The following is a 17,788-nucleotide window of genomic DNA, read 5'->3' as shown; positions in this document are numbered from 1 at the left end:
ATAAACACTGCACTGTAGAGATTTTGAGGGTATAAAGTATAACAATTCACAAGTAAATAAAAGCTGCTCTCTCCAGCTCCTTTGTTACAATGGAGCCTATTGTAAGGGTGTATCAGCAGTACTTAGTTCTTTTGTTTCAGCTATATATAAGAGGGGAAAAAAGAGCTTTTTTTCCAGAGTGCTTAAAAGTGCTTAAAGAGCTTTTAAGTTTATTAACCTATTTTTGAAGCGTTATGATGTATTTTGGATAAAAATTGCTTGATTTTTGCCAAGCACAAAACTGTATTTAATTATATGTGAAGTAAGATTTTGGTATTTTATTAGTGGAACATGTACACTTTCTTTGGAATTGTTAATCACAGAAATGTTGAAGTATGTCATCATTACGGTTGGAAATGTGTTACTCAGAAGCAGAATTTCCAGGGCTGTTTGGAAAATGAGTATATTCTTGGAGTGATTTTTAAGCTAGAATGAATCGACTTTATCCATATTTCTTGAACAGGAAGGTGAAAACTTTTTCATTATATGGAACATACAGTGCACGATATATATTTATCTTTTTCTTTGCTACTTTTCTAACACCTTAATACTCCTTATGCAGTTGTTTTTTTGCTTGTTTGTTTTTAAACTTTCTAAGGGCACAGTGCAAACGGGCAACGTTTTTTGTATCTGTAGATATCTGCTGTACGGTGCTATTGCTGCACCACCCCTTTTGAACCCAGATGTGTTTAGAAAAGGAACTTCTATGGGCCTGCTTTGGCAAATAACTCCAGCTTCTTTAAGAGCAAGGAAGTTGAAGTGGAGGAAATGAACTGAAATTATTACTGCATGTTATTGGCACAGAGCTCTGAACTGGCTAGGCTTTTTGATGTCCCTATTCACTTTCAGAAAAGTGTGTTGTTTTTTTTCTTTGCTTGTCATTGCGTTCTGATGTGAATGAAGATGAAAAAATCTTAGAGTGTAGCAGTAAGGAGGAGAGGACTTATGAGCATTTTTCTGTAAATAGCATGATTTACTAACAAACAAAATGAAATTGATTATTCATGTAGAAATAAAATACAGGGATCACAGAGGGAAAAGAGACTTTTTTTTTTTGTCTTGAAATATTAGAGAACCTGAAATGTATGATGTTAAATGATTTAACTGAGAAGGAAACAATTTTTAATGCATCTTAATCACTTCAGTGCAGCCTTATTTGTGGTTGTCTTCTTTGCTGCAGAATTCTCTGGAGACTGTTTTGATCAATATCTTCCACTGTATATGGTTGCTGTGGACTGTGTTGCTATTTTCCTCCTTATTTAAAACATTCATCTCTTTAACATATACTTATTTTGTGATTAGATGTAAATATGTCGGAACTGATAGTAGTTTCAGACTCTCTTCTGAGTTATGTTGTCTCTTCTTGTTTGCAGGATGCTGGAATATGGTATTTGTTCCACAAGGTTGCTACTGGAGATTCTCATAGTTTAGGCATTGAAACAAAGTCAGAGCTCACACCCCTGGGAATCTTCTATAACAACAGGGTTCATTCTAATTTTAAGGTAAGGTACTACCTCAGAAATTTTTTTAAGCTCTTCATTTATAGTAGGAGTTATCTGCTTAAATTTTAACATGCCTAAATGATGGTTTGTTTGAACTGCACAGCTCTGTCTAGGTATTACAAAACAGTGTGTAATCAGCATGCCCATAGCTTCTTGTCATATCTGAAGCTGATTTTACTTGACAACTGGGTATCTGGGATACCAAGAAATGATGCACTGTGTTGTAGTCATTATAAATCTGATGCTGTGAGGCACTTGTTCAGACTGGAATTAAAACACAGTGAACATAAGAGTGCATTGTGGAGGGGGGGGAAAAAGTTCCATAGCTCATTATCTTTAAGCAAGGATAGCTGTTCATATGTTGAAAATCCATATTTAAAGAGCTGCCTCCAGGAGCAGGCCTAAGGATCTGCTCACGTAGCAACATTCATATCTGATGATACTTTGGATCACTGGTAACTGCAGTTAGTTGCATACATAATACATGTTCAGCAGCATGAACTCTTCCTTTTTCTTTTTTACTCTCTCAAGTGTTCATGCTGGATTATTGAGATTAAAGTTGATGACTGTCTGGGCAAAAGTCAGCTTTGGTAGTGAGAACAGTTATGTTTTAAATTAAAATACAAAGCATTGTTTTACAGCACTATCTATTTTTTTTTTCTCCATTAGTAGCATTTGTGAGAATATTTTGCATTCACTGAAAGGTTGGCTTCCAAATTTTCTAGAAGAGCATCTGGAAATAAGTGTAAAACCTCAAATAGTTAAATGTGAAAAAATTCCAAAGTGAACTTAATGACTTTCCATTACTTCTTTATTTTTAACTCCAGGCAGTTATTTTCCTGGGGTTTTCAGTTCTTATTCCAAATTTGCATGGAGAGATCCTGTTTCTCTATTAAACCAGTCTGAATGATATAAGAGTCTTTAATGAAATGTAATCTTAACAATCTAGTATTTGCTGTCGTTTTAGTGCTGGGCAGTATGAAATTTCTTCTCCTCTCCCACCCCCACCCTCCTTTTTTTTCTTTAAAGGCTGGTTTGTTCATTGATAAGGGTGTTAAAACAACTAATGCTAGCGCTGATGATCCCAGGGAATATCTTTGTTTGGACAACAATGCAAGGTAAAGAATATTATCCTTCATCTGAGTGAATAATGGTAATGTTCTGAAATTGTACTTTCATGTGAGGGGGAAAAAAATTAAAACACTATAAATAAAAAATGAGCAGTAAATTCCCTTTTTTTTTATCTGTCTGGGAGCAACAAAGCATGGTTTGCCTGAAGGAATTGGCTTTTTCTTTTTGAGCTCTTGCCTACATAGTTTTCAGCCTGTTGGAAAACATAACTTTAATCATGCTTACATGTTATGCTTACAGTATTTACTGGAATTGCTACTAAAAGTTGAGGCCCATTTTAAAATCTGCTTCTAATTTATGGCTCAGTTCTAATAATTGTTAGGAAAAGGCATACCAGCAGTAAGTAATAGGAAAGGCAAGATAATCTACTTTTGAGTGCTTCTTAGTGTGCTTTCTGGGCTTGGAGGTCACACTTCTGTTGTATGCTTTTACTGAAGATTATTTGCTGGGATAGTACAGCCATCCATATTATTTTTGGCTTATGAAGAGAGAGAAAATAGTGGAGAATCTGGGAAAATTTCAGATTATCCTGTGTAAAGTGACAAGAAACGTCAACGTTTTGTTGCCCCAACCGAGAAGTAAGATTGAAGGTACAGTTATAAGATTATTTCTGATTCAGCTTTCTTTAGGCTGGAGGTAGCTGCAGATACAAAGAGGAAAGCTGCAGAATTTGGTAATATTTGATACTTCCTGCATTGGGAACTAACAGGTTGTTAGTTATGGCTGTGACTTTTTAACAGAAGTTGTGACATTTTGACAGAAATCCCATTTAGGTCTTGTGCATCACCATCAGTTAGTCAAGAACTTATGAGAGGTAGAATGCCATGTGAGAACTTATGACGTTGTGGCAGGGTATGAAGATGGGATGTGAAAATTTGAGAGTATTAAATGGGGTTCGTCTTTGACAGCAGCTAGACAAATGATGACATGCCTTGCCCTCTGAATAACAAACATTTATATAAACCTCCAGCCTTTTTTGTCTAGTGCACCTTTGTATCCCTCAAAGGAACTTTAATTATTTGCATTAAACTGTGACATTAATGATGGAGTAGAAGCGGGGAGAGAATACGTCAGAGAGGGCAGTGAGAAAAAGCTGAAGAAAGGTGATGCAGATCAATTAACTTGGCAAGATTGAGAAAAGTTCTTTGAGAGTTACTGGGAAAGAGAAATTTTCGGTCCCCTCTTCGTGGCACATGACAGATACTTTTCTGGAAGTAGATAACTACAGATGCATACAGTTTAGGCTTCTCTCACTTCCATCACAAAGCAGAGCTGATTTTTTTACCTATCAGGTGAAAAGGTGTATTTGTTTCCCAGGCTCTCTCAGACTAAAATATTTGACCCATATAAAACAAATGGTATTTTTATATAAAACATAGTTGGTTTTTTTATCTGCTACAGGTTTCGTCCTCATCAAGATGCAGACCCTGAAAAACCTCGAGTTGCTGCCCTGATTGATGGATTAATCTCTTTCAAAAACAATGATCATGGTGCTTGGGTCAGGGGAGGAGATATCCTCATTCAGAACTCTGGGTAGGCATCCAGAAGCAAACAACTGCCATGTTGTTAAGAAGCTGTTTTTATGACAGCATACTGCAGCAAGGTTATAGAAGATTGATGTTTAAACATGGGAACTGACTGCTCTGTCTTCTAATACTTTTACACCAACCCCTTTGCTTTAAGTACATATGTGGTTAGATGAGAAACTTTTAAATGAGAAAAAGAAACTACAAAATCTAAGAAAAAGTGTAAAAGTTGATTGGGACTACTAGTTTATCCAGAGATGTCTAGTTTTCTCTGAAGCTTCCAGGTTCCTGCTTAAAATACGTGAAAAACTATTTTCTTTCTCTTGTTTTCTTCTTTTAAAAACAGAATATTTACAAGAATTACTTATATGTTTCTCAATTCTATTGATCGAGAGGTTTTTTCCAGTGTATATCACAATGTACTCTTAGAATATTTTATTGTCCAGAAGATGTGACTGAAGCTTGATTTTATGAACTTTTTTTTAGGTTTGCAGACAATGGAATTGGTTTGACATTTGCCAGGTGAGTACTTAATTACTGCTGTGTTTTCTTAAAGGTTTAGAAAAACATCTTAGATAAGTCTGTCAGTAAAAATTAATAGGTATACTTTCATAAGACTATATTTTAATTATTAGTCCCATTTCCATTTTTCCAGTGGAAATGGGAATATTATTAAGGCTGCAAGTAGACATCTGCCAAAGTTTGCTCTTTATTCAACCTGTGCTTTCTTTACACAACAATTTGCTTCTCACCAGAAGAGTTATGATTATGTAGGATTTTTTGGCATAGCATGATGCCTTGGGCAGCTATGATTTTCCTCCTGAGTTGTTCAGTGCAAGTAAAGGGGAATGAATGAATTATTAGTGTGGGCAGAGCCTCATGCAGTATGTGAAGGGTGCTTACAGTGAGAGTGGGGCAGGTCTCTTCTCACTGGTGACAGGACGAGGGGAAATGGCCTCAAGTTGCGCCAAGGTAAGTTTAGGTTGGATGTTAGGAAACACTTCTTTACAGAAAGGGTAGCTAAACAGTGGAATAGGCTCCCCAGGGAAGGGAGGTGGTTGTGTCACTGTCCCTGGATGTGTTTAAGAGCCATTTGGATGTGGTGCTCAGAGATAGGATTTAACAGAGGGTTGTTAGAGTTAGGGTACTATGGTTAGGCTGTGATGATAATGTTAACTTGATGATCTTTGAGGTCTTTTCCAACTTGAGTAATTCTATGATTCTGTGATTCTATGATTCTCATTTCAATGAAAGGAAACATAGTACCTTGGGTAGAAAGCTAAAACCTGCTACTGCTTAGGTTGTAAAAAATTGGTTGTAGAATTGTGGAAGTGGGCTGTAAATAAGAGTGCTGCTCATTATGGGGAAATAGACAATGTAATGTACAGTTCTGCACGAGGATTTTTGTCCTTTCAAACAGTTAGAATGTTAATGATTAAATTTATTGTTCTTTATATTACAAATAAGAATATGAACTGCTTTGCTTTATGAAGACTATCACAGAGTAGGAGCAGGACTGTGTCTTGGTGTTTTAATTTACTGGAGAGTCTTGGCTAAAAGCTTTTATTTCTGACATTGCTTTGATAGTGATGGGAGCTTTCCGAATGATGAAGGTGCCAGTCAAGTGGTATCCGAATCTCTGTTCATAGGGGAGAGCAAGAATTACGGGTTTCATGGTGGTCAAAATAAATATTCAGGATCTGGAGGAATAGACAGTAAGGTGCGCACACTACCTAGAAATCGGTAAGTACATTGTGAGTGAAGGAACTAGTTCCTTAGCAATGTATGTTCAGGTGTAGGCTTGTTATGATTTTTGTTACAGGGTGCTGTAAATGTTTGCTTTTATTAACAGGACATTTCCCATTAGAGGTTTTCAAATTTACGATGGGCCTATTCACCTTACTAAGTGCACGTTCAGGAACTTTGTGCCAACTCCAGACAGATTTACCAGTGCAATTGGCTTCTTGATGAAAAATCCTTGGCAGATGACACCAAGAAACAACATTTCTCTTGTGAAGTTTGGTCCAAATGTAAGTTTTATTTTGCCATTGGGAGTATATTAGTTTTCTTGTTTATTTATTTTAAATAATCTTCCAAAGGCCCCTATGGAAAAGATGTTATTTTTTTGCATGCAGCCCTACTCCACAGTTTGACTTGTGTGGAGACCATTTGACATTCTTTGTCTCCCAGACAAGAAAAATAATATCTAGCATAAGTTGCATCAATGATCTCTTTTTTTGACCAATGAATAAAATTGAAAAGAGATTTTGTAAGGTCTGGTGTATCTTTGATAATGAATTTTCAGTTGCAGTTATGACATATTAACACAAAAGCAAGAGCTTTCCTGAGCCTACTACTGAAAAACAAAATGTCTACTATGCAAGATTGCATTGCTCTTGCCACAGGTATCTTAGATCAACCCTTCTCAAATTCCTTCATTTTTTGCAGGATTGAGCATATTAGTACGTCACCTGTGGAAAAAGAAATATGTATGTATTTTGATTGCTGTTGACAGGTTTCTCTGAAAGCCTTCTTTGGAAAACCTGGTCCCTGGTTTGAAGAAGTAGATCTGGATGGTGACAAGACCTCAATATTCCATGATCTAGATGGTTCAGTGACTGATTACAAAGATACATATGTGGGCAGAATGGATAACTACTTGATTCAACACCCCAAATGCATTAACTATACAGAATGGAATGGAGTGATCTGCAGTGGGACCTATGCACAGGCTAGTACTCTGACTTCTATTTGAGACACATCTACAATGTGAACAAAATGTGTGGAAGAAAGGAGTTTTTAAAATACTTTTAAGCGTAAATTACAATTTTCAGCTATTTTTGTATGCAACATTTTATTCGGGATGCAAACTGGATTATGTAATACTTGTTGCAAGATAAAAAGCAAGTTGGGAATATATATGCCAGGAATTCCATTTTGAACTCCTATCTGTTTTGTATCAGAGCCATTTTCTTTTGCTGGAGTTTTTTATTTTGTTCACAGGCAGGGTTTTAAGGTTTACTAGTTGTTGTTGTTACCTTTTTCTTATTGGAACACATCTTCTGAATAGAAATATCATATAGGTCTGATTCCTGTTCTTTATGAGACTGGTCAAGTACTGTTCTGATGCTGGGCAAGACAGGCAAAATATGGATCCTTTTTAGAAGAAATCTACTATAGGGAAACAGTGGGGTTGAACTAGATGATCACCAGAGGTCCCTTCCAAACACCTACTATTCTATGATTCTGTGAAATATTTACAAACCTCAAGATCACAGCAGTTCTGCAGCAGTTCTGTTGCAGTTATATACAGCCTGTCTTTTGCTGTTTCATTTAATGTTGTACTGATTAAAGATTACAAATCTTTCCTCTTCCTTCATATTGTATAGGTCTATGTTCAAACATGGAATGGACAGAATCTTTCCATGACTATTGTACGAGATGAGTACCCATCCAATCCCATGGTTCTTAGAGGTATTAATCAGAGAGCTGTCTTTCAGCAGTACCAGCCAGTAGTGATGCTTCAGAAGGGCTACACAATTCATTGGAATGGAAAAGCACCAAATGTCACATATCTTTACCTCATCAACTTCAATAAGTGCGTTTTCTTTCTTTCATATCATTGAACCATAAGGTAACAATGAGGTCCTGCAGAATTAGTGAGCTGAGACTTGTAGGTGTCAGTGAGAATGAATTTTTGCTTTTATTTCTTTATTTTTTATTTTAATTACAAATACTGAAGTATGAAAAGCAGGAGATGAATCAATAAACACGTACTTAAAATCAAGTTAATATTTAGTGCAGTGTCTTTAACAGAAATCATTTGGAGAAGAAAATATACCCAAAAGTGAAGTCTGGCAAAATTGGAACTGCATAGTTTGCGGTACTCGATCTTATTGTTAGATAAACTAGTTAAATGTCTGAAGCATAAAATGAAATGTTTTCTAAAGATATACTAGTTACTGTCACAATTAGTGAAAGAAAGTGTGGAAGAAGGATTAGGAACTTCTTGTGTTCCTGTTATGTTTTTGGAGTGACCTGTGTGCTGCTCATTATCATCTGAATTTCTTTTCAGGAATGACTGGATTCGTGTTGGTCTTTGTTATCAACCAAATACTGATTTTACTATAGTTTTGGAAACCTTTCAAAGGAAGTCATCTGCTCTGTCAAGCAAGGTAGAACGCTACGTGCCTGTATCTTCAATGCTGGAGCTTGAAAAGAATCGATCAGACAAGAAGTTTTATTTTGACAACAGTACTGGGTAATCCCTTATAACTTGACTCTGATAAAAGATTTTAACATGATAATAGACAGCATGATAGCAGTGAAAAGAACTGATTGAGACACTTGTGCTAGAGGAAAGCTGTTAAAAAGGAGTCCAAAGTCTCTTTGAAAGAATATTGTATGTGACTCTGAACCTATAAAATGCACTACTGGTTATGGGAATACATTCTCAAGAATACTGCAGTTATACAGATATTCCCTATCCCACATCCGGGGAAAAGGTGATATCTGCAGTGTTGCAGAGAGGTGTCTTGCAGGAAGTTAATTCCCATCTTCAGAAAACATCTGTATATTCTTGTTAAACTTCTGAGAACGTCTCTGTGACAAGACTGTTTTGTGAATTATATATTCCTGAAAATTGTGGATAGTATTTAAAACTCCTAGCTTCTATTTCAAAAGTTTTCCTAACAGAGGCTAGTGAGATCCTTTTGAGAGGTTTAAGGTATGGTCAACATTTACTGCAGTTAAGTCCTACATACATCACTTGTGTGTGTTAGAATTTTGTTATTTAATGTGGAAATAAATGATTAATGTGAGAATGTATTTCCTTATCTGGAAAATGGGCAGATGACTGTAGCTTTCTAAAGATTGTTTATGTTTCCTTTGTCTAAGAGCTACAATGATAACATTAGTTACCAGTGATAACAGTTAAATATATAATAGACAAATTATTGGCCCCTTTGCATTGGTAACACCCTAAATTACATTTCCAGGCATTTGTTCAATGTGCAGCAGTGTAGCTGCTTTGTCCAGTGCTGGTAAATACAGCTGAATATCCAAACAGTTACTGTTGGTATCTCTAAAGATCTACAGTTATGGAAAACATTTATGCTCTACACTTTTGTCTTATTGTTTCCTAGCTTCCTGCCTCTGTTTTGAGGAGTGGCTGTTTTTTGTTGTTTTTTTTTTTTTTCTTCAGAACATATGCATTCATAGCAACATCTCATTTAACTGTTAGAGACTTCAGAAATGGCAGTAGGAACTTCACAATTCTAGTAAGCTCTAAATACTTAGAAGAAGTTTGAACAATTACAGAAGTCAGTACCGTAGTTTTCTACTTCTGAAAATCATGAAATGTAGCTGCTAAGGTTTAACATAAATACTTATCTTCCTTGTAATCAATTTATATTCTCAGTCTCTCACCTCCCTTCCCTTTTTTCTTTTTGTGTGCACAGATTACTGTTTTTATTTCTTCAAGCCAAATACAATAGGGATGGTCACAGTTATTGCTCATCTCAGGGATGTGAAAGGATCAAGATTGTGACCAAAGATTCAGCAAAAGGGGTCAGTAACTGCATAGCAAAAGCTTACCCAAAGTACTACCAAGGACCAGCTGTCATAAAGCAAATGCCAGTAAAAACTACTGTACCATGCACAAAGTGTGGCACAACTCAGGTAAAAGAAAACAGGCAAAAACTTTTCTCATCCATCTTGTTGGTGTTTCATACTACTTGTGTTAAAGGCATAGTTTCAGTTTGTCAACACGGAATACAACACCTACCAATTTGCAGTACTCATGTTTTCTGTGCTCAAGAAGACAGGGGGACTCTTGTAGCATGAAGGAAAAACACTGCTCCATATTTGTGCTTTGCCTCCTGCTATACATGTGATAGAGAAGGCATGACATAAGTAGAGCTACTCCATCAACTGTGTACCATGCAGGAAAACTTTCCTGCAGAGATCTGTAGTTCAAGGCATACTGTTGGCCAACCTTCTCTTCATTTTTGGATTTTTCATAATTGTATAAACTTAAAATTGCATCATGTGTTTTCTCTATAAAAGATGAGAAAAATTACTGGAATAAGATATACTATACTATGTCATGTTACTTTGGAGTATGAGCTATCTGTTGCAAAATATTACATGGTAAAGTGTCAGTGACATATGCATATCTGTACTTAAAGTGTTCTGTTTGTTATCCAGATGGTATTCACCAGTGATCCTCACAAAAACTACCTCCTTGTGCAGATTAATTTATCTGGTAGAAAAGAGTTAAGCAGAGATCAGCAAGCATTTATTTCTGTGAGTATTCTTTGTAGTTTTCTTGTATCTTTCTTTCCCTGTAGGTCTTGGTATTGAAACCATTGTACTGCCCTGCATAATGCTAAGCTCACTCTTCTTCACCAGCATAAAAAGTGTTTGTTCATGGTTTAGAAAATGATTGGTCAGAAACCTGTCTTCTGATCTCTGAAAAGAAAGCTCCCAACTTCTCCTTTTATATTTCTAATTGCAAATCCTTTGCTGCTGGAGAGAAGACTGTACCAGCAAGGAAGAACTTAAAATATTTGAATTCCTGATGAAACCTGTGTGGTTGTACATTTAGTGATAGCAGTTTTTGTTTGTTTGTTTTTTGGGGGGAGGGGAAGAGCAACCAGAAAAAACAACTAACAGATGTTTTTGTTTTGTTTTAAATGTATGGTTTTGAAGTTATTCTTGATGTAACAGATTGGTGGCTTAATAGGATGAATTGTTCATGCCATTAAGTTTTGCTGACATAAGAAATAGCCCATAGTTTTCAGTAGTTGTTCTGATGCAGTCATAGTGAGTCTGAAAGTAGTGCTGGAACAGGTTGCCAAGACATGTGGTGGATGCCCTGTGCCTGGATGCATTCAGGGTTAGGCTGAGCAGTGCTCTGAGCAACCTAACCTAGCTGTAGATGATAGAATCATAGAATCATTAAGGTTGGAAAAGACTTCTAAGTTCATCTAGTCCAACCATCAGATGTCCCTGTTCATAGCAGGGGAGTTGAACTACATGACATTTAAAGGTCTCTTCCAACTGAAATGATTCTCTGATTCTGTGTGGTATTGTGTAAAATGTTTGCTTTGCTTCTGTTCAGATGCTGAAGCAGACCTGCATTTGATGCTGAGGATAGCATTTGCAGATAGGCTCACACCACAGAGTTTTAAGTGATTTATGCTCTGCAAGGTCAGTGTGTTAGCTTGGTTGAAATAGTGAAACGTTTGAGTTCCTTAGGCAGCAAAATGTGAAAAATTCTATAGGAATCTTGCTGAATCTAGAGCAGTAAGAGCAAAAGGGGGCACTGGGACAAAATCATGCATCCACAGTGAATGGTTAACTGTGCTATTGACAAGAAGTGCAGACAGTTCATTATCTGAATGTTAGCTTCCTAAAACAGGTAGTAAATCTTCCCAAATGTTGACTGGTCTCCACACTGAAGCTGGTGATTGAAGGCTTCTGGGCAAGTTCAGGAGTCTCACTAAGTACAGTCAAACAGCAGTTGAAGTCATTGTAAATGTATGATATTTTTTTTCCCTCCTCCCATACAGGTCAATAACACTATGTTTTCCTTCAAGGATGATGGTATACTCGTTGTTGTAGTTGATGCCTGCACTGGCACAGTGTCAGGAAATAATTTATTTTCCGGAGTAGACATTAAGCGTGTAGGTGGCTATTTAAAGTCTGGAATTCCACAAAGGTATGTGTAATGACTGTTTATTTCCAGTATGTTCTGCTCTGTAGTAAGAATTTAACTAATAAAGTTTAAGTAACAGTACAGAAAGCAAGCAAAATGTGTATTGAAGTTGAGAAAAATCACAGAATTACCGAGATTGGAAAAGACCTAGAAGATCATTCAGTCCAACCATCACCAATAATTCCCAGTTAAATCATATCCTTCAACACAACATCCAAATGTTTCTTGAGCACTCCCATGGTCAGTGACTCCACCACCTCCCTGGGCAGTGCATTCCAGTGCCTGACTACCCTTTCCAAGAAGTAATATTTCCTAATGTCCAGCCTGAATCTCCCCTGCCCCGCAGCTTGGAACCATTGCCTCTAGTTCTATCACTGATTACATGAGAGAAGAGGCCAACCCCCAGCTCACTACAGACTTCCTTAAAGAAGTTATAGAGAGCAACAAGGTCTCCCCTGTGCCTCCTCTTCTCCAGGTTGAACATTCCCAGCTCCCTCAGACGCTCCTTTATGAGGAGCCGCTTCTCATAAGGCCTGTGCTCCAGACCCCTCACCAGCTTCGTAGCCCTCCTCTGAACGCGTTCCAGGGCCTCAATGTCTTTCTTGCAGTGAGGGCCCCCCCCCCCAAAAAAAAAGGAGAAATATGACAGGTAACTTTGCTTTGCTTGGAAAGCAAAGCCATTCACTAAAATTCTCCAATATTGCCTGCCTGTCACTTCAAAAAGAAACTGAACCTCATGTCGTAGCGCCTCTTTATGACTTTGCCTTCAAAAAGAGCACTTACAGACAGTGACACAGACTATGCTACAAGATGTCCTACTTGGGCTAGGAGTGACTTTTCTCTTGATCCAGAGTGAAAAATTTTATCATTAAAAAAAAGATGGTGTCAGGAAAATCCATTTTCTGGTACTTTAATTTTGGATCAGTGGTTCAATTATTATTTTTTAATATACAAAAGCCACTGGAAATTTTTATTTAAAAGGGGTTTGAGTTAAACTTAGGAGGTGTATTTTTAATATTTTTCCAATTGTATGGTCTTCTAGACACTACTTTACAGAGAATGTTGTCTTATTTCCATGTACAGCTTTAACATAAAAACTCATTAGAAAGTGGGCTATAAAGATGGCAAACTGTAAAAGTATTGTGGAGGATACCAGGAAAACTTCACAGTTGTAACTACTGCTGTGTCTGCTCTGTTTCTGTTGCAGGTCTGTAGTTCTACTGAGCACAAGAGGCAAGGTAGAAATTCCTAGTAACTTATCAGAAGCCTTAAAGTCCTTGGGGACAGCCAAACCGCCTTACCTTCAGAGCAATGGTTGGTGAAATTTTGCATTTCTTTGATAGCACTTAGGTTTCCCCCTTTGTCTGCCTGGTGTAACCCAGAGGAAACACATATGAAGTGTATTGCATACAGATGGGTGGCAAGCAGTTCTCTGTAACTTGATTATAAAGGAAACCTGGGCTTATTTTCCAAAGCCTTTATGTTGTGTCTCATGTAACAAATTTGAGGGATATGCACTCTACTTCTAAACAATTTCCTGTGCCAGTCCAGTGTTTCCTGTTGCAATTATGTGCTTTGGTATTTTGAGGGATAATCGCTTTTTATGGGCCCCATGGGGCAGTTCTCGACCCTTTTGGGTGGTAGCGTAAGTTCTGTGTGAAGGAACAGTTTTTATAACTGTTGTGGTAGTTCTGTTTTCAAATTGAAGATTTTAGAGAATTTAATATTGAGTAATAACTGAACATTTTTTAATTAATATAATGTTCAGTTAATATAATTAATATAAGGATTTTGGTAGAGTGTTCCGTTCTTGCTGACCTGTGTGTTATAAATGGGCTCCTGTAACACTGCACAATTTGTTGCAGGAAGCATGGCCTTTCTGGGCTTCAGAGGAAACTTTAAGCCATCCTGGATTAAGCTGTTTACCAGTCCTGCTGGTCATGGGCTAATTCAGATAGAAAAGTATATCCCTTTGCAACTGGAAGAATATGGCTGTACCAGAGCAGTCAAGAGTCAACAGAAAGACCTCGAGCTTCTGAAGAAGGCTACAAGATCTCATTAAAGACTAAGCTGTACATAAAAACTGGGGGAAGAAAATGTGAACTAACTTATTTTTAATTTATGGCATTTTAAACTGTGTTGTTATACAAGGAAATCATGTTATTGTCTGACAGACATTTGCCATCATTGACCGCTTGAATGCCAGTCTGTGCACCTTCTAGTTGTACAAAATATGAAAGAATTTATTACTATTTGTATAAACAGGTTTCAGAGATTTTTCAGATGTTTGTATTTACTGTAAACATTTTTTTTTTTCCTGTTTAATACTCCTTTTGTATTTAAGAGAGTGTTCATAAAAGCCTTAAATTTTTTATAGCTGGTGTTGGAGTGCTATTTGGATTACTTGAAAAATTAACATTTAAGTCTCTCTAAACAGCTTGAATTGGTCATTCTTAGTTTACTTGCATTTTCCTTCTGCTTTATACATGTTTTCCTGAGAGTTTATTTAGCAGTAAGTTCAGTTACTTTCTCAAACCCGGGTGTTAAAAAAACAATTCCTGTTATGCTTGCAGTTGTGCTCCAGGAGTTTTAACTGCAGTAAAACTTTTGATTTGCTGTACGAAAGGTGGAGAGGGGGGATTCGGAGACCTAGCCTGGGGCTGGGTGGGGATTGTGTACTGTGCAACAGAGTTTTAACAAGGCCGTGTGTAGCAGCGTGACAGAGCAGAAAATGACTGCCATTCTTCAGGATCACTGTTTACTACTCACTCCAATAGGAGTCTGTAAAAATTACTTCATCAATTAATTTGTCTGTTAAGACTGGATACAGATGGACTTTTAAAGCTCTTAAGCAGAAAGGCAGAACTGAGAAACCTGTTCTCAGTTTGTTATGAAGCTGAGCTTCTACTCCTTCTGTGATTAAGGCTATCACAGCTCTAAATTTTGAGTGGAAAGTGTGCTCAGTTCATTCTTTCATGCTATCTATTTTGCCTTAACTTTTGATTCTTTTTAATATAACCATGTTGGCAATTTCAGTTATTAACTGTCTTTGATTTCTGTTGGGTTTTGTTGCAATTGTTTGACCTTATCTACAGGTAGTGGGGAGATCATTTAGAAGAACTGAGACACAGCTGCCCATTTTCAGAATTCTAGTCTTTGAAATTAGATTTCAGAGACTGTAAAGATGCATTTCATAATAGGGAGCAATAGGTACCACAGAGCTGAAAATGTAACTATAGTTCTAATAAAACTGACCTTGTTCCTTGTTACTGTATGTGTTCTCATTCATTCTAGCTGTTATTATATATGTGCCATCCAGAGATGCTATGTGCTTTGAATTTAAAATGGAGTGGCTGATAAAAATGAACTGTTCACTTGTCTTCTCCAAAGAAGTTGAAAAACAGGGGATTTTTTTTTGTGTGTGTGTGTGTGCTTTAAAGAAGAGGAGGCACATTAGCAGACCTATTATTCTATTCAATTAAAATACGCTACCTCAGTGCTACCATTGAACTGCCTGATCTAATACCTTTTTTTCCTTAGTCAGAAGGGAGGGGAAAAGAGCACAGTACATGAGATCAAGATAACATACAGGTGACTGATATTATTTTTATTGCAAAACCAAGCCAAATGGGTGATTATGAATTTTGCATTTGTTCTGATGCACAGTTGTTATAATGCTTAAAAAACAAAAAAGTGTTTTGTGTGTGTGGTAAATTTTTAAGACTAGCTATAATGTTTGGTGTTATTAGTGCAGGACAATGTGATTTACATGCTCTGAGTGCAGTAGGGTTAGTGTCTGGGGATTGCAATAATCTTAGGACTTCCATTGTTCTGATCTGTGGGTTGTGCTTAGCAGAGAAATGCCTTTTGGATAGTGACCTTTAGGCTTCAGAAGTTGGCCATTGTTTGAGATTCTGCTGTTCTAAGCCATCTTTTGTAAAACCTGTACTTGGAAACCTCAAGGCTGCTCCAGTATAAGGAGTACTGATGGACAATTGAACCTGAAGTGGAAATGTCATCTTTTGTGTGAATTTAAGCATTTGATAAATAGCGTAAATAAATTTTTACATCTGACAAAGCAATAGAAGCTTGAGTCTCTTCTGTTCTTGCATCAAGTAACTTTGTATAATACGTGTTGTCTGAGCACTGTAAACCATTTTATTTCAAACAATTTAGCTGTGGGGTTTATGGTGTGTGTTCTACCCTGTAAAGACCAAGTGGGAATATTAGGAATAGAGCTACAGAACTCTACTACAGAATCTATGGGCCTTTTTCTAAACTCTGTGGGCCTAAAGTCTCAGCTGCTGCATCTCAGTGTGGTGGGGGCCACTACAGTGCCGTTGTCCCCAGTAGCCTGCAGGACAGAAGTCTGAAGGGCACCTCAGCCCTGTGTATCAATACCTGCAGCAAGGAGAGCAAATAAAATGTGGTCAGGCTCTTCTCAGTGGTATTCAGTGACAGGCAAGAGGTAGAGGGCACACATGGGTATATGGGAAATTCCACATAAACAAAAAACAAAACAATTTACTGGGTGGGTGGTGAAGCACTGAACTGGATTAAAAGAGAGTCTGTGGCACCTTCATCCAAGGAGCAGATGTAGCTTGACCTTACTTTAAGTCCTGCATTGGACTGGGCTGTTTCCAGAAGTGATTACCTGCTTGTGTCCTGCAGAGGCTTTGTACAGCTAAAATCATCAATGCAACTGACTTATTTTTTCCAAATACACCTAATGCCATAACCTGCAAGGCCATCACCATGTGCTATAAGACAAGCCAGTGGGGAAGAAGATCAGGCTGGCTGAACGCAGGGCTTCTCATGAGTATTAAGTGGGGTGGAGAGAAAGAAAAAAAAAAAAAACCACAAAAAGTATGCCACCTTTGATAGAAGGGGCAGGAAACTCAGGGAGACAAAAGTCCAGCTAGAGCTTAGCCTGGTCTCTGTAAAGCATTACAAAAAGTGTTTTTTTCCACCTAGACCATCTAAAGTGCAAGGGGCTAGAAGGGATCCACCGAGTGGCACTGAGGGAGCTGGCAGAAGTGCTCTTCAAATCACTTTCCATCATTTATCTGTAGCCCTGGTCAACCTAGAAGGTTCCAGATGACTGGAGACTTGTCAGTGCAATGCCCATCTACAAGAAGAGTCAGAAGGAGGATTCAGGCTAACTACAGGCCTGCCAGCTTGACCTCTTCATAAGGAGATGTCATGGAACAGCTCATCTTGAGTGAAATCACAAAGCAGGTGTGAAACACTAGGGACTCAGGCCTGGCCACCACGAGTTCACTAAAGGCAGGTTCTGCTTGGCCAACTTGATCTCTATGAGATGGTGACCTGCCCACTAGATAAGGGAAAGCCTGTGTATGTATTCTATGGAGACTATAGTGAAGCCTTTGAGACTGTCTTCCCTTGCAGTCTACTGGAAAAGCAGGCAGTCTGTGGCTTTTGCCTAATTTTCTCTTTGCCTGTACAAGCAATATCTTTGTGCTCTTTCACAAGTAGATTATTTGCTTGGTAAAGTTGGAGGGCTGGGCCCAGAGAATAGAGTGGTGGTGAATAGAGTTACATCCAGCTGGAGACTGTTTGCAAGTGGTGCTGCCCAAGGGTTAGTACTGTGGCCTGCTCTATTTAAAATCCTTATCTGGATGAGAGGAATGAGTGCACCCTCAGTAAGTTTGAAAATGGCACCAAGCTGGGAGGAAGTGCTGATCTGAGGGTGGGATGGCCCTCCAGAGATATGTGGACAGGCTGAATCAGTAGACTGAGTCCAGTTGTATGAGGTTCAACAAGACCAAGTGCTGGGTCCCACGCTTTGGACACAACAACCCTATGCAATGCTACAGGCTTGGGGCAGTGTGGATGGAAAGCTACACAGA

At 37.9% G+C, this 17,788-nt stretch overlaps 1 protein-coding gene across 6 annotated transcripts in view; it reads left to right on the top strand.

Moving 5' to 3' along the window:
* CEMIP2 (cell migration inducing hyaluronidase 2) overlaps positions 1-16,000 on the top strand; it is a 51,201-nt gene extending 35,201 nt beyond the window's left edge. For all 6 annotated transcript variants that reach the window (XM_032441266.1, XM_015849113.1, XM_015849112.1 and 3 more), the window contains 14 exons: positions 1,413-1,541; positions 2,571-2,659; positions 4,074-4,205; positions 4,685-4,720; positions 5,786-5,941; positions 6,051-6,228; positions 6,714-6,929; positions 7,588-7,796; positions 8,274-8,459; positions 9,658-9,877; positions 10,406-10,504; positions 11,773-11,921; positions 13,126-13,232; positions 13,784-16,000. In XM_032441266.1, the coding sequence (XP_032297157.1) occupies positions 1,413-1,541; positions 2,571-2,659; positions 4,074-4,205; positions 4,685-4,720; positions 5,786-5,941; positions 6,051-6,228; positions 6,714-6,929; positions 7,588-7,796; positions 8,274-8,459; positions 9,658-9,877; positions 10,406-10,504; positions 11,773-11,921; positions 13,126-13,232; positions 13,784-13,980 (2,103 nt within the window). In that variant the 3' untranslated portion in view covers positions 13,981-16,000. The remainder of the gene's footprint in view (positions 1-1,412; positions 1,542-2,570; positions 2,660-4,073; positions 4,206-4,684; positions 4,721-5,785; positions 5,942-6,050; positions 6,229-6,713; positions 6,930-7,587; positions 7,797-8,273; positions 8,460-9,657; positions 9,878-10,405; positions 10,505-11,772; positions 11,922-13,125; positions 13,233-13,783) is intronic.
* The last annotated feature ends 1,788 nt before the right edge of the window (positions 16,001-17,788 follow it).

The sequence above is a fragment of the Coturnix japonica genome, chromosome Z (assembly GCF_001577835.2).
Source record: "Coturnix japonica isolate 7356 chromosome Z, Coturnix japonica 2.1, whole genome shotgun sequence".
NCBI lineage: Eukaryota > Metazoa > Chordata > Aves > Galliformes > Phasianidae > Coturnix > Coturnix japonica.
The sequence above is the reverse complement of the archived record's forward strand: the minus strand, read 5'-3'. Positions and strand labels throughout refer to the sequence as shown.